We start from the raw sequence: 22,843 nt of genomic DNA on the forward strand, positions 1-22,843 counted from the left end.
CTCTCACAATTATATTGTATTTGAAGCTATGGATATGTATCTATGTATTTAAAGCTATGGCTTTGTGGCTATGTATCTACGACTGAGTGGCCCTCTGTCAGGAGGGATCAGACTGTGCTTTTGTGGCAGAAGGGGCGTGGCCTTCAGTGGTCCCTTCCAACTCTAGGGTTCTATGACATATCTATAATCTCTTATCTCTTGGTGATATTGTATTTGAGGCTTTGTATCTAGGGCTAGATAGACCTCTGTTGGGAGGGATTGGATGGCAGAAGGAGATTGAACTAGATGGCCTTTATGGGTTCCTTCCAACACAAGGGTTCTATGACATATCTGTAATCTCTTCTCTCACAGTGATGCTGTATTTGAGGTTATATATTTATGGATAGATGGACCTCTGTTGGGAAGAATCGGATGGTGCCTGAGTCCCTCTGGGGAGAGAGGGCGAGTTACAAATAAAATATTATTATGTTATTATTCCTTTATGGCAGAAGAGGCTTGGACTAGATGGCCTTTAGGCGTTCCTTCCAACTCTAGGGTCCCTCACTCTCAGTCCTGCCTCTCTATGGCTGGGTGGCCCTCTGTCGGGAGGGATCAGATGGTGCCTGAGCCCCTCTAAGAAGAGAGGGCGGGTTACAAATATTATATTATTGTTCCTCTATGGCAGAAGGGGTTTGGACTAGATAGCCTTTAGGGGTCCCTTCCAACTCAAGGGTTCTATGACATATCTATAATTTCTTATCTCACAATGACACTGTATTTGAGGCTATGTATCTATGGATAGATGGACCTCTGTTGGGAAGGATCTGATGATGCCTGAGTCCCTCTGGCGGGCCAGGGTGGGTTACAAATAAAATATTATATTATTGTTCCTTTGTGGCAGAAGGGCTTGGACTGGATGACCTTTAAGGGTCCCTTCCAACTCTAGGGTCCCCTCATTCTCAGTCCTGCCTCTCTATGGCTGGGTGGCCCTCTGTCAGGAGGGATCAGATAGTGCCTGAGCCCCTCTGAGAAGAGAGGACGGGCTACAAATATTATATTATTGTTCCTCTATGGCAGAAGGGGCTTGGACTAGATGGCTTTTAGGATCCCTTCCAACTCTAGGATCCCCTCACTCTCAGTCCTGCCTCTCTACGGCTGGGTGGCCCTCTGTTGGGAGGGATCAGGCAGTGTCCATAACCGAGGACCCACCTTTGGGGCCAGGCCCCTTCTGCTTCAGGCGTGGATAGTGAGAGCAGATAGTGCAGAAGCGCTCCCTCCAATCCTGGTAGGTCTTGACCGCATGGTGCTTCCTCCAAGCGAAGAAGCCCCGGTAGATGTCCTCCTCCATGTTGAGCAGGAAGTGAGCCAGGTCTTGGATGGAGGGGAAGTCGTCCAGGTGAAGGAAGGCCCCGCCAGGGAGGAAGGCCTCGTAGTTGTCCCGAGGGGGGCCCAGGACGATGGGGACGCTGCCGGCCTGCAGGGCATTGCGCCAGAGCTTCTCGGTGATGTAGTCCTGGTGGAGGGCGTTCTCGAAGGCCAGGTAGAACCTGTACCTGGAGATGGTGGGCAGGAGGTCCTCCGGGGCCAAGGGCCGGCCGGCCGCTCGACCAAAGACGTCCACCTTGATGTGCTTGGAGAGCTCATAGTAGGCTTTGGCCCGCGCCTGTGTCCGACGGAAGTGGCTGACCACCCAGACCACCAGACCGGACTTTTCGGGGATGTCCACTTCTCCGTCCCCTGGTGGTCTTGGCACAAGCTTCCCATAAGGCATGAAGATATCCGAATTGCGACGATAAGTCATGACCCAGGTCCAGTCCGCTTCTGAGCCGTTGCCCTTGGTGTGCTCTGGACACTCCAAGGAGACCCAGACCCAGCTTTGTCCAGAGTGGCCTTTGGCCTTTGGAGGTGGTGAGTGACGCAGTTCCCGGTGGTGGAAGACGGCTACCTCGGCCCAGCCATAAACGTTCCGGTCAGTGGTCAAGCGGCAGTCCACGAGGCCAAAGAGTTGGGAGCAGACGTCGCCCGAGAGGTCCGGGGTTTGGCCATCAGGCCATTCCCATACCAGGACAGTCAAGGGGTCACTGCCACCGGTCAAAAGTTCATTCAAGGTCAAGGCCAACGAGAAGAGGCTTCCGAAGAGGATGGTCACTCCAAAGGGGAGCTCCATGGCCGGAATGGGGCTGAGGCTTCGGTCTTTTCTCTTTCCTCGGTCAGGAAATGCAAGCAAAGGGCCCTTGTGAAAGGATTTTACTCACTAGGGTGCCTTGCACAACACTGTGGCGTCACCCTGCACTATCTCAGATCTTGTCTCTCTGGGCGTATCCGCACTGTAGGATATGATGTGGTTTGATACCCCTTTAACCACCAGAGCCCACTGCTATAGAACCCTGGGAGTTGTAGTTTGGCAAGGGCTGCGTCTCTACACTGTGGAGCAGGCATGAGCAAACTTAGGCCCTCAAGGTGTTTTGGACTTCAACTCCCACAATTCCTAATATTACATGTTACTATATTGCACTATACGACTATACTGCAATATTATTAGTTATATTACATGTAATATATAATATACAATTATCATATTATTATATAAAATTATATTGTACCATAATATTAGACCACAATGTATATAATACACTACTATTATTATTACATAATATAGTGTACTATATCATAGCAATTAAATATATTTAAATATTATAATATATATATACCAATATATAATATATTTGTATTATATATATATATATATATTCATATACACATATATATTTATATATTCACAAATTTATTCCTATATATTTCTATATAAATATAAAAGTAAATATAAAACTATACATATATATATGTATTTATAATGTATGTATGTATGTATATATATATATATAATAAATACAAATAATATGTATTTATATATACATATATATGTATATATTCACATATGTATTCCTATATATTTATATAGAAATATAAAAATAAATGTAAAACTGTATGTATAAATATAAAACGATACATATATGTATGTATTTATAATGTATGTATGTATATATGTAATAAATATATACAAATAATATATATGTGTTTATATATACATATATATGTATATATTCACATATGTATTGCTATATATTTCTAAATAAATATAAAAGAAAATATAAAACTATATAAATATAAAACTATATATATATATAATATTTATATATAAATATAAAATAAATATATACAAATATATTTTTGTATTCATATACACATATGTATTTATATATTCACATATTTATTCATATATGTGTGTGTGTGTTTGTGTGCATATGTATATGCATTTATATATTTATTTTGGCATAAAAATGCTATTTTGAGGGTTGACCTGCATTTCCTAGCATGTCCTCTAGAGGGAGCACGAGGATCTACATGGGTTTCATTCATTCATTCCTTTTGGTTTTCAAAATTATTATTGTTATTATTACTATTATTATTTTTATTATTATTTAAAAGCAGCCATTGAAATAATCACATTTACAAATATTTTTGAGTTCAAATGCATTGTAATATTGCCCCAAAGGGATTGTTATTTAATTCCCTATCTATCTCTATCTATACTATCATAATACTATCTATACACATACACATAATAAAATTAAAATATGTATGTGTGTGCATGGCTGTGGTGTCCACTTACACACATACATTCCTACTTCCACAAACAGCTTTAGCTACCACTACTTCCTCCACCACAGGCATCCCAGTGTTTCTTATTCCCTCCATTGGTGTAAAATTTGCATGACCCCACCCACTGTCTCTCCCTTAACCTTTTCCTATGGTGCACAGCAAACAGAGAAATTGATCAGCAACTGAACACACTAGAGAGGTTTGGGGAGAATTCATCTTGCTTTACAGCTATTGTAGACCCTGGGATGTATAGTTCACTTGCAATCTAAGAACTGCACTCTGAGCTCCACCAACAATGGACCTGGAACAGACTTGGCACACAGAATCTTCATGTCCAACAAAAAATACTGGAGGTCTTTGGAGGGATTTAGAGGAGTTGTAGTTCACCTACATCCAGAGCACACTATGAACCAAAACAAGGATGGATCTGGACCAAACTTGGCCTGCATACCCGATATGCCCAGATTTGAATCCTGGTGGGTTTTGGGGAGAATTGTCCTAGACATTTGGGAGTTGTAGGTAGTGGGATTTATAGTTCATCTGCAATCAAGGCGCACTCTGAACTCCACCAAAAATGGAATTGGACCAAACTTGGCACACAGAGTCCACATGACTATCAAAAAATACTGGAGGCCTTTGGGGAAATTTCACCTTGATTTAGGGGAATTGTAGTTCACCTACATCCAGAGAGCATTGTGAACCGATGGATCTGGACCATACTTGGCACACAGTTCTGATATGTTGAAATTTGATTTGATCTTTTTCTGAATGCGCACAGACGACGTTGTCATCAGCATACTGGAGTTCTATAACAGATGTTCATAGAATCATAGAATCAAAGAATCTAAGAGTTGGAAGAGACCTCATGGGCCATCCAGTCCAACCCCCTGCCAAGAAGCAGGAATATTGTATTCAAAGCACCCCTGACAGATGGCCATCCAGCCTCTGTTTAAAAGCTTCCAAAGAAGGAGTCTCCACCACACTCCGGGGCAGAGAGTTCCACTGCTGAACGGCTCTCACAGTCAGGAAGTTCTTCCTCATGTTCAGATGGAATCTCCTCTCTTGTAGTTTGAAGCCATTGTTCCGCGTCCTAGTCTCCAGGGAAGCGGAAAACAAGCTTGCTCCCTCCTCCCTGTGGCTTCCTCTCACATATTTATACATGGCTATCATATCCCCTCTCAGCCTTCTCTTCTTCAGGCTAAACATGCCCAGCTCCTTAAGCCGCTCCTCATATGGCTTGTTCTCCAGACCTTTTGTTGCAACCCTGGTTTTGACATCCAGGGAGCACACTGAACCTCACTGAGGATGCATCCAAAGCAAACTTTGCCCAACACCACAAACTTTTAAGTACTGATGGAGTTAACGTGGCATGATGGGAGTTGTAGTTCACCCACAACCTTGTGCAGTTTGGAAAATTAAAAAAAATGCAATATCAAATGACCTGGGAACCCAAGCTTGTTCCCAATATTTCTATATTCAGTGCATTGACATTTGTGTCCCTTTGCATTGCTTTGCATTGCTTTGCATGGCCTCCCTCTCTCATATTGGGAACTCCAGTTTTAAATGGTTGCTGTCCCTTTAAGAGGCCTGAATATCTATGTATTTTTTTTGTTCGTGGGCGGCGAATAGAAGCAAAGGAGGGGGGAGCTTTGCCTTGCCTTGCATTGCAGCAAAGGAGGAAGAGAGGCATTGCAAAGGGAATACTGATAGGGGGAAAAAACCTGGCTTTTGCTAGGCCAGGATTGCCCCAGAAAAAGGATGCCTGGCAGCTGATGCTTTGCAAAGGGAAGCCAAGATGGGGTTCCTGCACCAGCTTTACCTCCTCCTCTGGAAGAACGTGACCCTCAAACGGAGGAGCCCGGTGGGTTTCAAGGGGTGCCCCCCCCCCCAATTTTTGCTTTGGAAATAGAAAGGATTTGTGCAGTTGTTTGCACAGACATCTATATATATCTGATCTCAATGCAAAGATGGGTTGCTCCTCTTGAAAGGCTTGCAAGAGAGAATGCAAAAAAAGGGGGTTGCAAAGAGTGCATTTTGGGGGGGCCTCTATTATTATTATTATTATTATTATTATTATTAGGGGTATAATACTTCATCCCTATGGGTGTTGCAGTGTACATTTTGGGGGGATATTATTATATTTGGGGGTTGCAATGGGGTGCATTTTGGGGGATGCTATTTGTGGGTGCATTTTGGATCTATAAAGTATTGGGGGTTGCAGTGGGTGGATCTTAGGGAGTATAATATTTCATCAGTATGGATGTTGCAGTGCAAATTGGAGGGTTTAATATAATGATATTTGGGGGTTGCAATGGGTGCATTTGGGGGGATATTATATGGGGGTGCATTTTGGGTCTATAAAGTATTGGGGATTTCAATGGGTGGATCTTGGGAAGTATATTATTATTTTAATATTAATATTAATATTATTTTATCAGTATGGATGTTGCACTGCATATTTGGGGGTTTAATATAATGATATTTGGGGATTGCAATGGGTGCATTTGGGGGGATATTATTTGGGGGTGCATATTGGGTCTATAAAGTATTGGGGGTTTCAATGGGTGGATTTTGGGAAGTATATTATTATTTTAATATTAATATTATTTTATCAGTATGGATTTGCAGTGTATATTTGGGGAGGTATATTATTATTTATGTTGTAGTGCATATTTGGAGGTTTATTATTATATTGGAGTTGCAATGGGTTCATTTTGGGGGGGATACTATTTGGGGGTGAATTTTGGGACTATACAATATTTATTTGGGGGTATCAATGGGTGCATATTGGGGAGTATAATATTTTATCAGTATGGATGTTGCAGTGTATATTTGGGGTTTTAGTATTATATTTGGGGATTGCAATGGGTGCACTTGGGATATTATTTGGGGGTGCATTTTGGGTCTATAAAGTATTGGGGGTTTAAATGGGTGTATCTTGGGAAGTATAATATTTTATCAGTATGAATGTTGCAGTGCACATTTGGGGGTTTATTATTATATTTGGGGGTTGCAATGGGTGCATTCTTGGAATATTATTTGGAGGCTATGAAATATTTGGGGGTTGCAGTGGGTGCATTTTGGAGGAATATTATTTCGGGGTGCAATTTGGGTCTATAAAGTATTGAGGGTTTAAATGGGTGGATCTTGGGAAGTATAATATTTGATCAGTATGGATGTTGCAGTGCATATTTGGGGGTTTATTATTATATTTGGGGATTGCAATGGGTACATTCTTGGGGGGATATTATTTGGGGGTGCATTTGGGGGGATATTATATTTGGGGGTTGTAATGGTTGCATTATTGGGGAGTATAATATTTTATTTTTTGGGGGCTATATTTATTTATTTGGGAGTTGCAATGGGTGCATTTTTTTAGAGTATAATATTTTATCATTTGGGATATATTATTATTATATTTTGGGGTTACAATGGGTGCATTCTTGAAATATTATTTGGAGGTTATGAAATATTTGGGGGTTGCAATGGGTGCATTTTGAGGAGTATAATTTATCAGATTGGATGTTGCAGTGCATGTTTAGGAAGGTATATTATTATTATTATTATTATTATTATTATTATATTAGGGGGTTTCAATGGGTGCATTTTGGGGAGCATAATATTTTATCAGTATGGATGTTGCAGTGCATATTTGGGGGTATATTATTATATTTGGGGTTACAATGGGTGCATTTGGGGGTATATTATTTGTGGGTGCATTTTGGATCTATAAAGTATTGGGGGTTGCAATGAGTGGATCTTAGGGAGTATAATATTTTATCAGTATGGATGTTGCAGTGCATATTTGGGAAGGTATATTATATTATTGTATTTGAGGGTTGCACTGGGTGCATTTTGGGGGGGAGTATAATTTATCAGACTGGATGTTGCAGTGCATATTTGAGGAGGTATATTATTATTATTATTATTATTATTATTATTATTATTATTATTATATTTGGAGGTTGCAATGGGTGCATTCTTGGGGATTGTTATAATTGTTGGTTGCAGTAGGTGTATTTATGGATATATAATATTTATATGTATTGGGGATATATTTGGGGTTATATTATTATATTGGGGTTGCAATGGATGAATTTTGGGGAGTATAATATTTTATCAGTATAAATGTTGCCGTGCATATTTGAGGATATATATTATTATATTAATATGTATTACATAATGTACTTGGGGGAGATTATTATTGTTGTTATTGTTGTTATTATTGGGGTTGCAGTGGATGCATCCTTGGGGAGTATAATGTTTTATCAGTATAGATGTTGCTGTGTATTTTGGGGAGGTATATTATTATTTATGGAAGTTGCAATGGATGCATTCTTAGGGGATTGTTATAATTAGTTTGCAGCAGGCACATCTATGAATATATAATATTTTATTTGTATTGGTGTTACATTGTATATTTTTGAGGGGTATGTAATTATTATTATTATTTTTATTATTATAGTACATTTTATTGACTAGCCCATCGGCCATATCAAAACACTTGATAAACACATTTAACACATACACATACAGTACAACAAAAGTTAAAATAAACAAGCTATTATTATTGCTATTCTATATAATTTTATATGTATTGGTGTTGCAGTGCCTATTTGGGGGGTATATTATTGTTATTATATGAATGCATTTTGGGGGGCTTATTATTAGGTTACAACAAGTGCATTTATAGTATTTATGGTATTTATAGTATTTATGGATCTGTAGTATTTATGTATCTAATCTATAGTATTTATGTGTTGCAATGAATATTTTTGAGGGGTATATTATATTTGGGGTTGCAATGGGTACATTTTGGGATGGGATTATTATTATTGCTATTATTATTATTATTAGCATAATAATTAGCATTTTATATTTATTTGGGGCTGCAATGGGTATATTTTGGGGGGGTTATTATTATTATTATTATTATTATTATTATTATTATCAAAGGGATTTAGCCATGCTTTGACCCATATTCCTCCAATTTTGAAATTGTGGCAAACAAAGCAAGGCTGTCTTGAATGTTGTTGTTTATTTCATTTCAAGCCATGTATCTGGGGTTTATTTTTAGGGAGGAGAACAATCAAAAACAATGCTGAAAAGGAACAATAATACTACTGTTCCTTTTGCAACAAGAAGGAATGCAAAGCCTTTGGAGAGCTGGACAGGTTTAATATCTCTGTATTTTTCCATTGAGAGAAAGAGGATGCCTCGCCCTCCGTATCCTCTCCCCAATTGATCAATAATTATCACCCATAAACCTCAATTGAAGGCATTGATTGATCGCATTTCATGTTGCACATTGACCCCGAGATGGACACAGATGGCATTGTTTGTCTTCATTGCAAATCATTCCAATTTGTTTGCCTCACAATCTGTAAAAGGGGATTAACCAATCGATCGGTTAAACCAATCAAGGAGATTGATCAACCGATTAGAATTATGAGGAGGGTTGCTATTATTATTATTGATGTTATGGTTGCTCCATCATCCCGCGATGGTGTGTTTCTGTGAAACATATCTGCAAAAGGGGATTAACAAAAAGTCATCTGTTGTTGTTGTCGTTCTGCCCAAAAGGTTCCCAATGGAAGCTTTGACATGAAAAACTGCGGAACTCCCTGCCTTGGGACCCACGCAAACACTTTATTAACACCCAAAATAGCTGTGGTCCCAAGCTGTAACTTTATGGACCACCGAGGTGTGTCAACATTGACAAATTAGTGCAGTTGGAGGATGCTTTAAGGGTTGTGGCTTGGTGCTAGATAACCCTGGGAGTTGTAGTTTCCCAAGGACCTGGGCCTCCTCTGCCAATGTGGGCAAATTACAACTCCCAGGGTTCCAGAACAGAGAGTTCACGGTTCTTACAGTGGGGCCAGACGTCCATCTATCTATCTATCTATCTATCTATCTATCTATCTATCTATCTATTATTTATCTTTCTGTCTATATATTCAATTTATCTGTCTGATCATCTGTCTGTCTATCTATTTATTTACCTATCCATCCATCCAGTGGTCTGTTTAATCGTCTAGATTTTCATCACTTGTCTCTATTGTCTGTCTGTGTATCCATGCATCCAATCAACTATTTACATTTCTAATCATATCTATATACATATCTATATGCATATCTAATCATCTACCTATCTAACAATCTGTAAACTATCTATCTGTCCATCCAGTTGTCTTTCTAATCATCTATCCATCTGTTGTGTGTCTTATCTATCCATATGCAGCCTTCGAATCAACTATCTATCTATATAATCATCTATTTATCTGTCTACCTATCCATCCATTTGTCCAGTAAACTATTTATCTGTCAGCCCAACCAACTATCTATATGTCTTATCCATCTATCTGTCCATCTGTCCATCCACCCATCCATCCAATTTTCTAATCATCTGTCCATCACCTATATTGTGTGTGTGTGTGTGTCTGTCTGTCTGTCTATCTATCTATCTATCTATCTATCTATCTATCTATCTATCTATCTATCCATCTATCCATCCATCCATCCATCCATCCATCCATCCAGCCTTCCAGTCAACTATTTATCTGTCGGTCTGTCTATCTATTTACTCATACATCTATTTGTCCAATCAACTATGTACCTGTCTACCCAATCAACTATCCACATATCTAATCTAATCTTACCCATCTATCTATCCATCCAAATGTCTAATCATCTGTCCATTATCAATAGTGTATCTGACTATCCATGCAGCCTTCCAATCAATTATTTATCTATCTACCTAATTGTCTGTCTATCTGTGTATCTATTTTTATTTATTTACTAGCTGTACCCGTCACGCTTTGCTGTGGCCAACCTTCCCTCCCTCTTTCTCTCCTTTCTCTCTCTCCTTCCTTCCCTCTTTTTATTTCTTCTTTCTTCCTTCCCTATCTGTTCCTTTTCTTGCTTCCTTTGCTCTTTGGTTCCATCCTTGTCTCTTTCCTTCCTTCCTTCCCTCCCTCTTTCTCTCTTTCATTCCTTCTCTCCTTCCTTTCCTCTTTCACTTATTTCATTCTCTCTCTCCTTCTCTCCTTCCTTCCTTCTCTACCCTTCTTTTTCCTTCTTTCTCTCTTTCCCTCTTTCTCTCCCTCCTTCTTTCCTTCCTTTCTTCTCTACCTTTCTTTCTTTCCTTCTCTCCTTCCCTCCTTCTTTCCCCCTTTCTCCCCCTCTTTCTCTCCTTCCTTCCTTCTCTACCCTTCTTTCTTTCCTTCTTTATCTTCTTCCCTCTTTCTTTCCCTCCTTCTCTCCTCCCTCCTTCCCTTGCTTCATTCTTCTCAACCCCTTTTTCCCTTCCTTCTCTCCTTCCCTCTTTCTCTCCTTCCTTCGTGCTCTACCCTTCTTTTTTCCTTCCTTCCTTCCTTCCTTCCTTCCTTCCTTCCTTCCTTCCTCCTTTCTGTGTCTGTGTTTTGTGTGTGCGTATATGTGTGTATATATGTGTGTTTGTGTATATATATGTGGTTTTGTGCGTGTGTTGTAATGTATTTTTTGGTTTTTTGGCTTTTTAAGTCCTCTGTGTTGTGTTTTTTCAGTGTTTTTATGAGTGATGGTCACTTGTTGGCATGATAAGCGTATTGTGTCTACATTTGGTGTCTATTCGTCCAGTGGTTTTTGAGTTCTGTTAATCCCACAAACGAACATTACATTTTTATTTATATAGATTTATTTATATCCTATATTTATACCCCGCCCTTCTCCCCCCGAAGGGAGACTCTGGCGGCCTAACAAAAGCATCATACGACGCTAGCATCATAAAAACAACCACAGTACAATTAAAATATTAACAATTAATTAAGACACATCCATTAAAATTGAAATCCAAAAATCCGGGTCAATTCGTTGCCGTAAGTTGTGTGATCTTCTTCCACTTGCTGCTCACTGATCAAACGCTTGATCCCATCACCAGGTCTTGATTTTCCTTCTAAAAGGCAAGAGGGAGGTGGCCAATCTGATATCTCGAGGGAGGGCGTTTCATAGGCGGGGGGCCACTGATGAGAAGGCCCTGTCTCTCGTCCCCATCAACCGTGTTTGCGATAGTGGTGGGATCGAGAGCAGGGCCTCTCCTGAAGATCTTAAACTTCATGATGGTTCGTGGCAGGAGATATGTTCGGACAGGTAATCTGGGCCAGAATTGTTTAGGGCTTTAAAGGTTATCTACCTACCTACCTACCTATTCAACCATCCATTTTCCCACTCATCCCTTGTCCAATCAACAGTGTATCTGTCTACCCAGTCAACTATCTACATATCTCATCATCTGTCCATCCATCCATCTATCCAATTGTCTAATCATCTGTCCTTCCATCTATAGTGTGTCTATTTCTATCCATGCAACCTTCCAATCAATTGTATTGTCAAAATTTCTTCTTCCTCCTCTTCTTTCCTCCTCTGTCTTCCTCCTCATCCTCTTCTTCCTCTTCTACTTCTCCTTTCCTTCCTCCTCTTCTTTTTCTTCTCCCTCTTCTTCCTTATTTCTTTTTCTCTTCCTCTTTTGCCTTTTCTTCTTCCTCTTCTACTTCTCCTTTCCTTCTTCCTCTTCTTTTCTTCTCTTTATTCCTCCTTATTTCTCTTTCTTCTCTTCCTTTTCTTCCTCCTCCTCTTTATCCTCTTCTGCTTCTATTTTCCTTCTTCCTCATCTTTTTCTTTCCTTCTCTCTCTTCCTCCTCTTCCTCTTCTGCTTCTCCTTTCCTCTTTCCTTTCCTTCTCTCTTCTGCCTCCTTTTCTTTCTCATCTACTTCTCCTTTCTTTCTTCTTTCTCTTCTTTTCCATATCTTCTCTCTCTTCCTCCTTCTCTTCTTCCTCTTCTACTTCTCTTTTCCTTTTTCCTTCCCTTCTTTTCCGTACCTTCTCTTTCTTCTTCTTCTACTTCTACTTCTCCTTTCCTTCTTTTCTTCTCTCTCTTCTTCCTTATTTCTGTTTCTCTTCCTCCTTCTCTTCTTCCTCCTCCTCCTCTTTTTCTTTTCTTCTCTCTCTTCTTCTTCCTCTTCTCCTTTCCTTCATCCTCTTCATTTTTTCTTTTTATCTTTCTATTCTTCCTTATTTTTCTTTCTCCTCTTCCTCCTCTTCTTTTTTCCTTCTCTCTTCCTCCTTCTCTTCTTCCTCTTCCTCTTCCTCTTCTACTTATCCTTTCCTTCTTCCTTCTCTTCTTTTCCATACCTTCTCTTTCTTCCTCTTCTACTTCTCCTTTCCTTCTTTTCTTCTCTCTCTTCTTCCTTATTTCTGTTTCTCTTCCTTCTTCTCTTCTTCCTCCTCCTCTTCTTTTTCTTCTCTTCTCTCTCTTCTTCTTCCTTTTCTCCTTTCCTTCATCTTCTTCTTTTCATCTTTCTATTCTTCCTTATTTCTCTTTCTCCTCTTCCTCCTCTTCTTTTTTCCTTCTCTCTTCCTTCTTCTCTTCTTCCTCTTCCTCTTCTACTTATCCTTTCCTTCTTCTCTTCTTTTCCATACTTTCTCATTCTTCCTCTTCTACTTCTCCTTCCCTTCTTCTTTCTCCTCTTTCTTTTCTTCTCTCTCTTCTTCTTCTTCTTCTCCTTTCCTTCTTCCTCTCCTTTCTCCTCCTTGCTCTCCTTTCATTGATCTCCAGTGTGTTTTGGGAAATGTCTTGTTTCTCAATTATTTTGGGCTTTTTCTCTTCTTCTTCTTCTTCTTCTTCTTCTTCTTCTTCTTCTTCTTCTTCCTTTTTTGGCGGCTGCTTGCTATTTGCAGCCTGCTCCTGTTTCCATGGAAACCTGGTGAAAATGTACCCCCCCCCTTTTCCCCCTGCTGCAAACTACAAGTCCCAGGGCCCCCATTGCATTGAGTCCTGGACATTAAAGCGGTTCCAAACTGTGTTAACCTGATGTTGTGGACATATGGGTAGATGAGAGACTTGACTTTGATTTGTGAGCTAACTGGCTGGCCTTGCAAGGCTGTTGTTGTTTTTGTTGTTGTTTTCCGACTCGTTGCTTCAAAGGTGTAAACACAGGAGCCGTGTAAACAAAAGGGCTTTTTGGGGAAGGAGAGGGACGCCTCCGAAATGGCCAACGGAGACCCAAAAGGGACGCTCGTTCTTTTCGTTCATTCGGTGCCAGCCGGGACTTGGCACAACAGGGTCAGGATTGGCCAAGGAAGGGGATTGTGTTTCGTGTGCGACAAAGTGGCCCTTGTTGTCGTTGTTGTTGTTGTCATTGGGTGGAAAGGAGGGAAGGGAGGGAAATAGCATTGGAGGAGTCAACAAGGAGCAGAGGAAATTCCCCAGGAAGGGGGGGACCCCAAGGGTCATCTAGCCTGACCAATTTCATAAAGTACTGCTAAAGCCCTCCCAACAGATGCCCATCCAACCTCTGTTGAAAGATTTTCAAGCAAGGAGAGCTCACGGTCGTCGAAGGAACAAAGGCACAATCAAAACATTCCTGATAGATGGCTATCCAGCCACAGATATGATAGATAATACATTTATTATTATTCCACATTTTATTGGTGTTGTCTTGTGTGCATTTGGCTAATAGTGTTACTTCCTTATTATTATTATTATTATTATTATTATTATTATTATTATTATTAGGTAGACAGATAGAATTGAGATACATGATAGATCACAGATTCCTAGAGTTGGAAGAAATCCCTAAAGTTAGGCCATTTAATGCCTCCCCATTCAGCCATAAATAGAGGCACAACCAAAGCCCTCCCGACAGATGGCCATCTAGCCATAGATATCCTTAAGAGAGAGGGATTTGTGATAGATATATCATAGAAGCCCAAAGGACATTCAGCACAACCCTGCCATTGAGGAGGGCGCCATTTGATCCGTCCTGACAGAGAGCCATCCAGACATAGATATGATTGGTAGAGATATACATATTGAATTCTAGAGTTGGAAGGAGACCCGAAAGGACATCTAGCCCAACCCCTTCTGCCATTGAGGAGAGCATCATCTAATCTCTCCTGACAGATGGCCATCTAGCCATGGATATGATTGAGAAGTATATGTGATAGATATATCATAGAATTCTAGAGTGGGAAGGGGACCCCAAAGGGCATCCAGCTCAACCCCCTTCTGCCATTGAAGAGGGCATCATCCAATCCCTCCTGACAGAGAGCCATCCATACATAGATAGATAGATAGATAGATATAATTAAGAGATATTTATGTGATAGATATAGAATCCTAGAGTTGGAAGGGGACCCCAAAGACCATCCAGCCCAATCCCTTCTGCCATTGAAGAAGGCATCATCTGATCTCTCCCAACAGAGGGCCATCCAGCCAAATTGACTCAATAATTATAATCATAATAGATTGACAGACAGACAGATAAATGTGATTGAGAGGTATATAAAACAATCCTAGAGTTGGAAGGGGACCCAAAGACATCCAGCCCAATCCCTTCTGCCATTGAAGAGGGCATCATCTGATCTCTCCCAACAGAGGGCCATCCAGCCAAATTGACTCAATAATTATAATCATAATAGATTGACAGACAGACAGATAAATGTGATTGAGAGGTATATCAAACAATCCTAGAGTTGGAAGGGGACCCCAAAGACATCCAGCCCAATCCCTTCTGCCATTGAAGAGGGCATCATCTGATCTCTCCCAACAGAGGGCCATCCAGCTAAATTGACTCAATAATAATAATCATAATAGATTGACAGACAGACAGACAGATAGATAGATAAATGTGATTGAGAGGTATATCAAACAATCCTAGAGTTGGAAGGGGACCCCAAAGACATCCAGCCCATCCCCTTCACCATTGAAGGGGGTCACCATCCGATCCCTCCTGAAAAAGACCCATCCAGCCATATTGATTGAATAATAGATTGGTAGAGAGACTGATTGAATGCTAGAGAGATAGATAGATGTGATTGAGATATATGTGTGTGTGATAGATATATCTTAGAATTCTGGGGCTTGGAGGGGAACCCTAAGACCCATCCAGTCCACCCGCTTCTGCCATTGAGGAGGGCACCATCCAATCCCTCTTGACAGAGGGCCACCCGGCATGGTCCAGCCGCACTGTGACCCTTCCTTCCGTCCTTCTTTCCCGCAGTGGGTCCTGGCCTTCGAGATCTTCATCCCGCTGGTCCTCTTCTTCATCCTGCTGGGGCTGCGGCAGAAGAAGCCCACCATCTCCGTCAAGGAAGGTAAGCCCCGGAAGACACATCGGGTGGCCTGTTTGGGGGACGCTGGGAGTTGTAGTCCCAGAAGGGCAAGAAACCCCCATGTGATTCCCTTCTCCAGTAGAGGAAGCCTCGGAACAAGAGGAGCCGTCAACCTGCTCCAGGTTTTAGTCCGAACCGTAAGAATCCCAAAGGCCAGCGGTGGAAACCTTGTCCCTCTCTATACCTCCAGAACACTTTTTTAAAAAGTTCGGACTAAAACCAGGAACGAATCTGCTCTTTCTCTGGCATCCACTCCGGGTTTTATTCCAAACTCTGACAAAGCGAAATGCAAATTTAAACAGCTCTTCACTTTCTTTGTCTGTTTGGAGACTTGGATTATAATCCGGATCATCCCGTTGGGTTCGGTCCGCCTGTCATCACCAACTCATTTATGTCTCCGTGGCGCTTGATGCTTTTTGAGTTATACTTTGATTTTTTTATTATCTCTTGTGCATTAATTTTATTTGTCTTTTCTCCTCCCCATCCTTCTGTGCTTATTTTTTCCCTCCTTCTTTATCTTTTTCTTTCTTTCTCCAAACCAATCCTCATACTTTCCTTTTGCGTTCTCTGCCATTTGTCTCCTGCAGTCTGTAAGTTTGCCTCGTTCTTTACTCTAGCAGAGCAGCATTATAACAAAAGACTGTTCATACTACTACTATTATTAATGATAAAAGTATATTATAATGCAGTACAACCATATTATTATTGTTGTAATCATATTATATTATATTATATATCAGGTATGAGCAAACCCAGGGAGGCTGGATGCAGTCCCTTGGGCTCCTTTCTCAGGCCCTCCTCTCTCTCACCATCCTATCCTTCCTTCCTTCTCTCTTTCCTTCTTCCTTCCCTCCCTCTTTCTCCTTCCTTCCTTCTCTTCCTTCCGTCTTTCCTCCCTCCTTCCCTCTCTTTTTCCTTCTCTCCCTTTTGTCTTCCCTTCTACCCTTCCTTCCTTCCTTCCATTCCTCTATTTCCTGCCTTCTCTCTTTCTTTCCTTCCCTCCTTCCCTTCCTTACCTCCTTTGTTCTCCCTCCCTCCTTCCTTATCTTCCACCTTTTTGTCCTTCCTTCCTTCCCTCTCTTTCTCCTTCCTTCCTTCCCTCGCTTTTCTCTTCTCTCCCTCCCTTCCACCCTTACGTCCTTCCATCCTTCTCATCCTCTCTTCCTTCCCTCTTTCCTTCCTCCTTCCCTTCCTTGCCTCCCTCATTCTCCCTCCTTCCTTCCCTTCCATCTTTTCGTCCTTCCTTTCCTCACTTTCTCCTTCCTTCCTTCCCTCTCTTTTGTCTTCTCTCGCTCCCTTCCACCCTTCCTTCCATTCTTCTCTTCCTCCCTTCTCTCTTTCCTCCCTCCTTCCCTTCCGTGCCTCCCTCATTCTCCCTTCCTCCTTCCCTTCCACCTTTTTGCCCTTCCTTCACTCTCTTTCTCCTTTCTTCCATCCATCCATCCATCCTTCTCTTCCACCCTTCCTTCTTTCTTTCCTTCCTCCTTCCCTTCCGTGCCTCCCTCATTCTCCCTCCCTCCTTCCTTCCCTTCCACCTTTTCTCCCTTCCTTCACTCTATTTCTCCTTCCTTCCTTCCTTCTTTCCTTCCTTCCTTCCATCCATCCATCCTTTTCTTCCACCCTTCCTTCTTTCTTTCCTTCCCTCCTTCCCTTCCTTACCTCCCTCATTCTCCCTCCCTACTTCCTTCCCTTCCATCTTTTTGTCCTTCCTTCACTCTCTTTCTCCTTCCATCCATTCATCCTTCTCTTCCACCCTTCCTTCTTTCTTTCCTTCCTCCTTCCCCCCTTCTCTATCTTACCTCCCTCGTTCTCCCTCCCTCCTTCCTTCCCTTCCACCTTTTCTTCCTTCCTTCCCTCCCTCCCTTTTGTCTTCCCTCTCTCCCTTCCACCCTTCTTTCCATCCTTCTCTTCCTTCTCTCTTTCCTTCCTCCTTCCTTTTGTTACGTCCCTCGTTCTCCTTCCCTCCCTCCTTCCCTTCCACCCTTTCATCCTTCCTTCCCTCTTTTCTCCCTCCTTCCTGCTCTCTATTTATCCTTCCTTCCCTTTTGTCTTCCCTTCCTCCTTCCCTCCCTCCTTTCCTTCCTTCCTTCCATCCCTCTCTTCCTCCCTTCTCTTTTTCCTTCCTCCTTTCCTCCTGGGGTTTCCTTCCTCCTTTCCTCCTGACCGAAAAGATGAGAAAGAACTTGGGCGTGTGATGGAGTCTCCTTCTCTGGAGGCTTTTCCACAGAGGCTGTCTATCAGGAGTGCTTTGACTGTGCCTTCCTGCATGGGAGGGGGTTGGACTGGATGACCCTTGGGGGTCTCTTCCAGCTCTAGAGTTCAATACCAGGAGTAGCAAAGACGAGGTCCAATGGAGACACTTTGCGGCCCCCAAGTTAGAAAGTTTGCCCATGCCTGCTATATATCATAATAACAGAAGTTTACTGTGATAATATATTATAACACAATACAATGATATTACCATTATTAGTATTGCAGTTACGTTATATTGATTCCTTGCAAGTGGGGTGCACAAAGCAATTGGGAATAACTAATATCTCCCTTTTCCATGGATTCCTCTTTCTTTTCCTGCCTTTCTTTCCTTGGGAAATATATCTGAGAGTCTTGGCCTTTGGAACGCTATCTATGTGTGTCTTGCCTTAATAATAATATTACTAATAATAATTCCTAATTCCTTTTCTGTCCTTCTGTCTTTGACACCTGTCAGTGACCTGCAGTGTCCAGCATGGGGCCAAAAGGTCAGAGGTCTCTGATAGCGATGGACGATGGGAGTTGTAGTTTCCAAGCTGCAGGCTTAGAGACACCAGCGACCTCTGACCTTTGGGGTCCTAACTGACCCTTTGGAGGGGGTTGGAAGGGGCGGCTATGGGGCTTGGCCTATTTCCTCCTCTTCCTCTGCTTCCTCCTCCTCTTCCTCCCCCAGCCTTCTACACGGCTTCCCCACTCACGTCGGCCGGGATCCTGCCGGTCATGCAGTCGCTGTGTCCAGATGGTCAGCGGGACGAGTTCGGATTCCTGCAGTACTCCAACTCCACGTACGTCCAGCCTGGAACCCTAGCACAACCGAGACATAGATATTATTGATAGATAGATGTGCGAGAGATATATAATCGAATCCTGGAGTTGGAAGAGAACCCCAAGGGCCATCCAGTCCAACCCCCTTCTGTTGTAAAAGGAAGACACCACCTGATCCTTCCCAACAGAGGGTCATCCATACGATATGAGATAGATATAGATATATAGCATGATAGATTTGGGAGGGATCCCCCAAGGCCCATCCAGTCCACCCTCTTCTCCCATGAAAGGAACGCACCATGCGATCCCTCTTGACAGAGGTCCATTCAGTCATTGAGGGAAGATAGAATACATATATATGAGATAGATACAGTATCCTGGAATTGGAAGGGAACCCCAAGGACCATCCAGTCCATCCCTCTTCTGCCTTAAAAGGAAGGCACCATCCGATCCCTTCCAACAGAGGGCCATTCAGTCATTGATATAGGATAGTATAGTATATATGAGATGTAGCATCATAAATTTGTGTCCCAGTGGCCATCCAGTCCAGTCCCCCTTCTGTCTTAAAGGGAAGGCACCATCTGATCCCTCCCAACAGAGGGCGATTCAGTCATTGATATAGGATAGTATAGTATATATGATACAGTATCATAATTTTGGAAGGTCCCCAAGGGCCATCCAGTCCAGCCCTCTTAAAGGCACCATCCGATCCCTCCCAACAGAGGTCCATTCAGTCATTGATATAGGATAGTATAGTATATATGACATGTAGCATCATAAATTTGGAAGGGTCCCAGTGGCCATCCAGTCTAGTCCCCCTTCTGTCTTAAAGGGAAGGCACCATCCAATCCCTCCCAACAGAGGGCAATTCAGTCAATGATATAGGATAGTATAGATGAGATGTAGTATCATAAATTTGGAAGGGCCCCAATGCCCATCCAGTCCAGCCCCCCCTGCCTTAAAAGGAAGGCACCTTCCAATCCCTCCCAATGGAGGGCCATCTAGACCACCATCCATAGTGTGTAGAAGGGAGAGCAGGGTCCCGCAACATTCTGTTTGGCCATGCCTCACCTGGAATGACCCAGTGTCCAGTTCTGGGTCCCGCCCCACAATTCATGACGATATCAACGAGTGGCGTGTGATTGAATCTCCCCTTCCTTTCCCGTAGCGTCACTCAGCTTCTGGAGCGGCTCAATGAGGTGGTGGAGAAAAGCAAGCTGTTTGACCCGGACGGCGGGGGGCTGGAGGCGGAGCTGGACTCCCTGCGGCACCACCTGGAGTCCCTGGGAAGCAGCGCACCCTCCGCCATGGAGTCCCACTTCCGCCAACGAGATGGTGGGTCTGGCACCGGGGGGCCCTTTGTTGGGGAGGGGAAGGGAAAACTAGACCTTCCTGGGGCCAATGTAGACTGTGACCCAGGCCTCAAATGCCCCTCTTGGCTCAATGAGGGGGTCATGAAATGTTGAGCAACATGGAATGCCATCTAGTGGCTGTTTGAAGCATTGACGGGGAAAGGTTTCTCAACGCCATCTAGTGGCTGTTGATGGCATTGACAGATATGGGAAATTCAATCTGTATCATCATCATCATCTTATATTTATACCCCCTTTTTCTCTCTCCCAATGGAGACTCAAAGCATCTAACACTAAAAACCATAATAACCATATTCTCACATTAGAAGAAAATTAAATTTTGAACTATTACAACCGTGTTGTTAAAAGCAATAATGCCAGGAAACCATATCTATTAAATTATAAGGTATCTATGGAGCATGAATGAGTTTTGTGTTTTGACTTGGGTCCCATTTCCAAGGAATCCCATGATGTATGTATAGGGAGTAGGGTGTCAGGAGTCAATTTCTGATGGCATGAACACTCCCTCCGTGACATCCTGACTGAATCATCCTGGATGAATCAATTCTCTGTGATATTTTGAAGCCAGCCGAGGGCACCGGAAGCCTTGTATTGGAACTTGTGAAGCAACAAGTTCTAATATGGAAACTGAAAAGAGGGGGGAGATGGGCAGGAAAGGTGTATAAAAGGAAGTGATGGTGGGAAAAAGTCAGTAAATACAAGCAATATATCCATTTCAAAGCAAAAATGGCTTGTGAGTGGTTATTTAATATTGCTGTACAGATCCTACAGTCTTACATTGGGATTGAACTGGAAAACAACAATCAATGACCTCTTTGTTGTTTTCCTTCCTGCGTCACCCCTTGAACCCATTCCCAGGCTTCACACTTGACTCTGCGACCAAGGACCAGGTGACCTTCCGACGCTTTCTGACCCAGAACCTCTCCTTGTCCAATGAAACGGCTGAAGCCTTGGTCGGATCCAGGGTGAACTTGAAAGAGGTGCGTGAAAGCCTTTGACCAGGAGGTCTGGCTCCGACAGGGACAAAGACGCTTTGTTTACAAATGCCATGTAAACAGCAGGAGCCCTCCTTCTGGGTGATTCTGTTCACTATCTCGACTGGGATGTGGACCTCATGGCATTGGGTTCTGGGCAAGGAGAGAATCCCAATGCAATCCTGTGAGTCCCTCTCCTTTCCCCAGGTGTACCGGATCTTCTTCGGTGTTCCTTCCAGTGGCTTCCGCGAACCGTGGGACACCTTCCACCCGGCGGACAGACTCCAGCGGCTGGAGGTGAGGAGGCTTCGCAGTTCCAGAGCTCCTAAAGACCTGGGACCTGGAACCTTCACCCCTACGAGGACTCAGAATCTATGGATGCAGAACTTATAACGTCCAAAACTCGCAGGGCCTGCAAAGTGAAACATTGGACACTTTGGTCCTACAAATCCAGGTCCTAGAACTTTCACTCCTAAAACTCAAGTCCTACAGCATTTGATCCTAGAATCTCAGGTCCTAGAGACCCTGAGCCCAGAAACTTTACTTCTACAAGAACTCAGATCTTAGAGATTCAGATCTTAATAATATAATAATATACTTTGTTTATTTTCCACCCTATCTCCCCGAGGGGACTCGGGGCAGATTACAGTACACATATACGGCAAACATTCAATGCTGTTATCCTATAACAAAGACAGGCAGTACATAAACAAAATTAAAGGCTTCCCATCTTTTTCCATTTCTGGCATCTGGAGGCTGTGCTCAGTTCTGGGCACCAGGGATGCTCTCACTTTATCTTCCCGATCGAATGGCCGGCATGTCCGCATGGGCGCCTTTTATTACCTCCCCGTCAAAAATATTAAATGTAATAACAATAATAAATAGAGCAAAATAATAAGTGTAAATAATAATAAAGTAAAATATGGAAATGTAATAATAACGATAATTAGAGTAAAATTATAACTGTAATAATAATAGAGTAAATAAATGTAACAATAATAGAGTAAAATAATAAATATAATAATAATATAATAAAACAATAAATGTAACAACAATAATACATAGAGTAAAATAATAAATGTGATAAAAATATTAGAGTAAAATGTTTATCTACTTACATTGCTGTTTTCAAACTGCTAGGTGAGCAGAATCTGGGCTGATGGTTCGGAGTTCACCCCAACCTGGACTTGAATTGTAAACCTTTCTATCGGCAAGATTTTCTGCAGCTGGCAGTTTAACATGCTGGAATAAAGCCTGGCCCTAAGAACCTTAGTTCCTAAATACTCACATCCTACAGAAACCCAGGTCCTAGAACCTTAGGTCCTAAATACTCACATACTGCAGAAACCCAGGTCCTAGAACCTTAGGTCCTAAATACTCACATACTGCAGAAACCTGGGTCCTAGAACCTTAGGTCCTAAACACTCACATCTTACAGGAATCCAGGTCCTAGAACCTTAGGTCCTAAATACTCGCAACCTACAGAACCCCAGGTCCTTCGAATTCATCTCCTAAATCCTGGGGGCCTACAGCTTCAATGCCTAGAACCTCCGGCTCGACAAACTCAGTTCCAACAACTTCAGCTTCTAGCACTTGAGATCCTACCAACTCAGTTCCCAGAACCTGAGATCCTACAAACTTCTAAGAGAAGTTCAGGTTCTTGAAGAACTCGGGTCCTTCAAAGATGGA

At 42.3% G+C, this 22,843-nt stretch overlaps 2 protein-coding genes across 2 annotated transcripts in view; one reads left to right on the forward strand and one right to left on the reverse strand.

The window, feature by feature from the left end:
- Positions 1-1,159: 1,159 nt before the first annotated feature.
- Positions 1,160-2,171, reverse strand: FUT7 (fucosyltransferase 7). Its single transcript, XM_060757689.2, has one exon. It carries the CDS (start codon positions 2,144-2,146, stop codon positions 1,160-1,162), a length of 987 nt encoding a protein of 328 aa, XP_060613672.2. The 5' UTR covers positions 2,147-2,171.
- A 3,096-nt stretch (positions 2,172-5,267) lies between these two features.
- The window catches only part of ABCA2 (ATP binding cassette subfamily A member 2), a 55,532-nt gene continuing 37,956 nt past the window's right edge, over positions 5,268-22,843 (forward strand). Inside the window, exons 1-6 of the mRNA XM_067471897.1 lie at positions 5,268-5,503; positions 15,681-15,774; positions 18,716-18,827; positions 19,976-20,142; positions 21,039-21,160; positions 21,362-21,451. Of these exons, the coding sequence (XP_067327998.1) occupies positions 5,438-5,503; positions 15,681-15,774; positions 18,716-18,827; positions 19,976-20,142; positions 21,039-21,160; positions 21,362-21,451 (651 nt within the window). The 5' untranslated portion in view covers positions 5,268-5,437. The remainder of the gene's footprint in view (positions 5,504-15,680; positions 15,775-18,715; positions 18,828-19,975; positions 20,143-21,038; positions 21,161-21,361; positions 21,452-22,843) is intronic.

The sequence above is a fragment of the Anolis sagrei genome, chromosome 11, assembly GCF_037176765.1.
Source record: "Anolis sagrei isolate rAnoSag1 chromosome 11, rAnoSag1.mat, whole genome shotgun sequence".
Taxonomy (NCBI): domain Eukaryota; kingdom Metazoa; phylum Chordata; class Lepidosauria; order Squamata; family Dactyloidae; genus Anolis; species Anolis sagrei.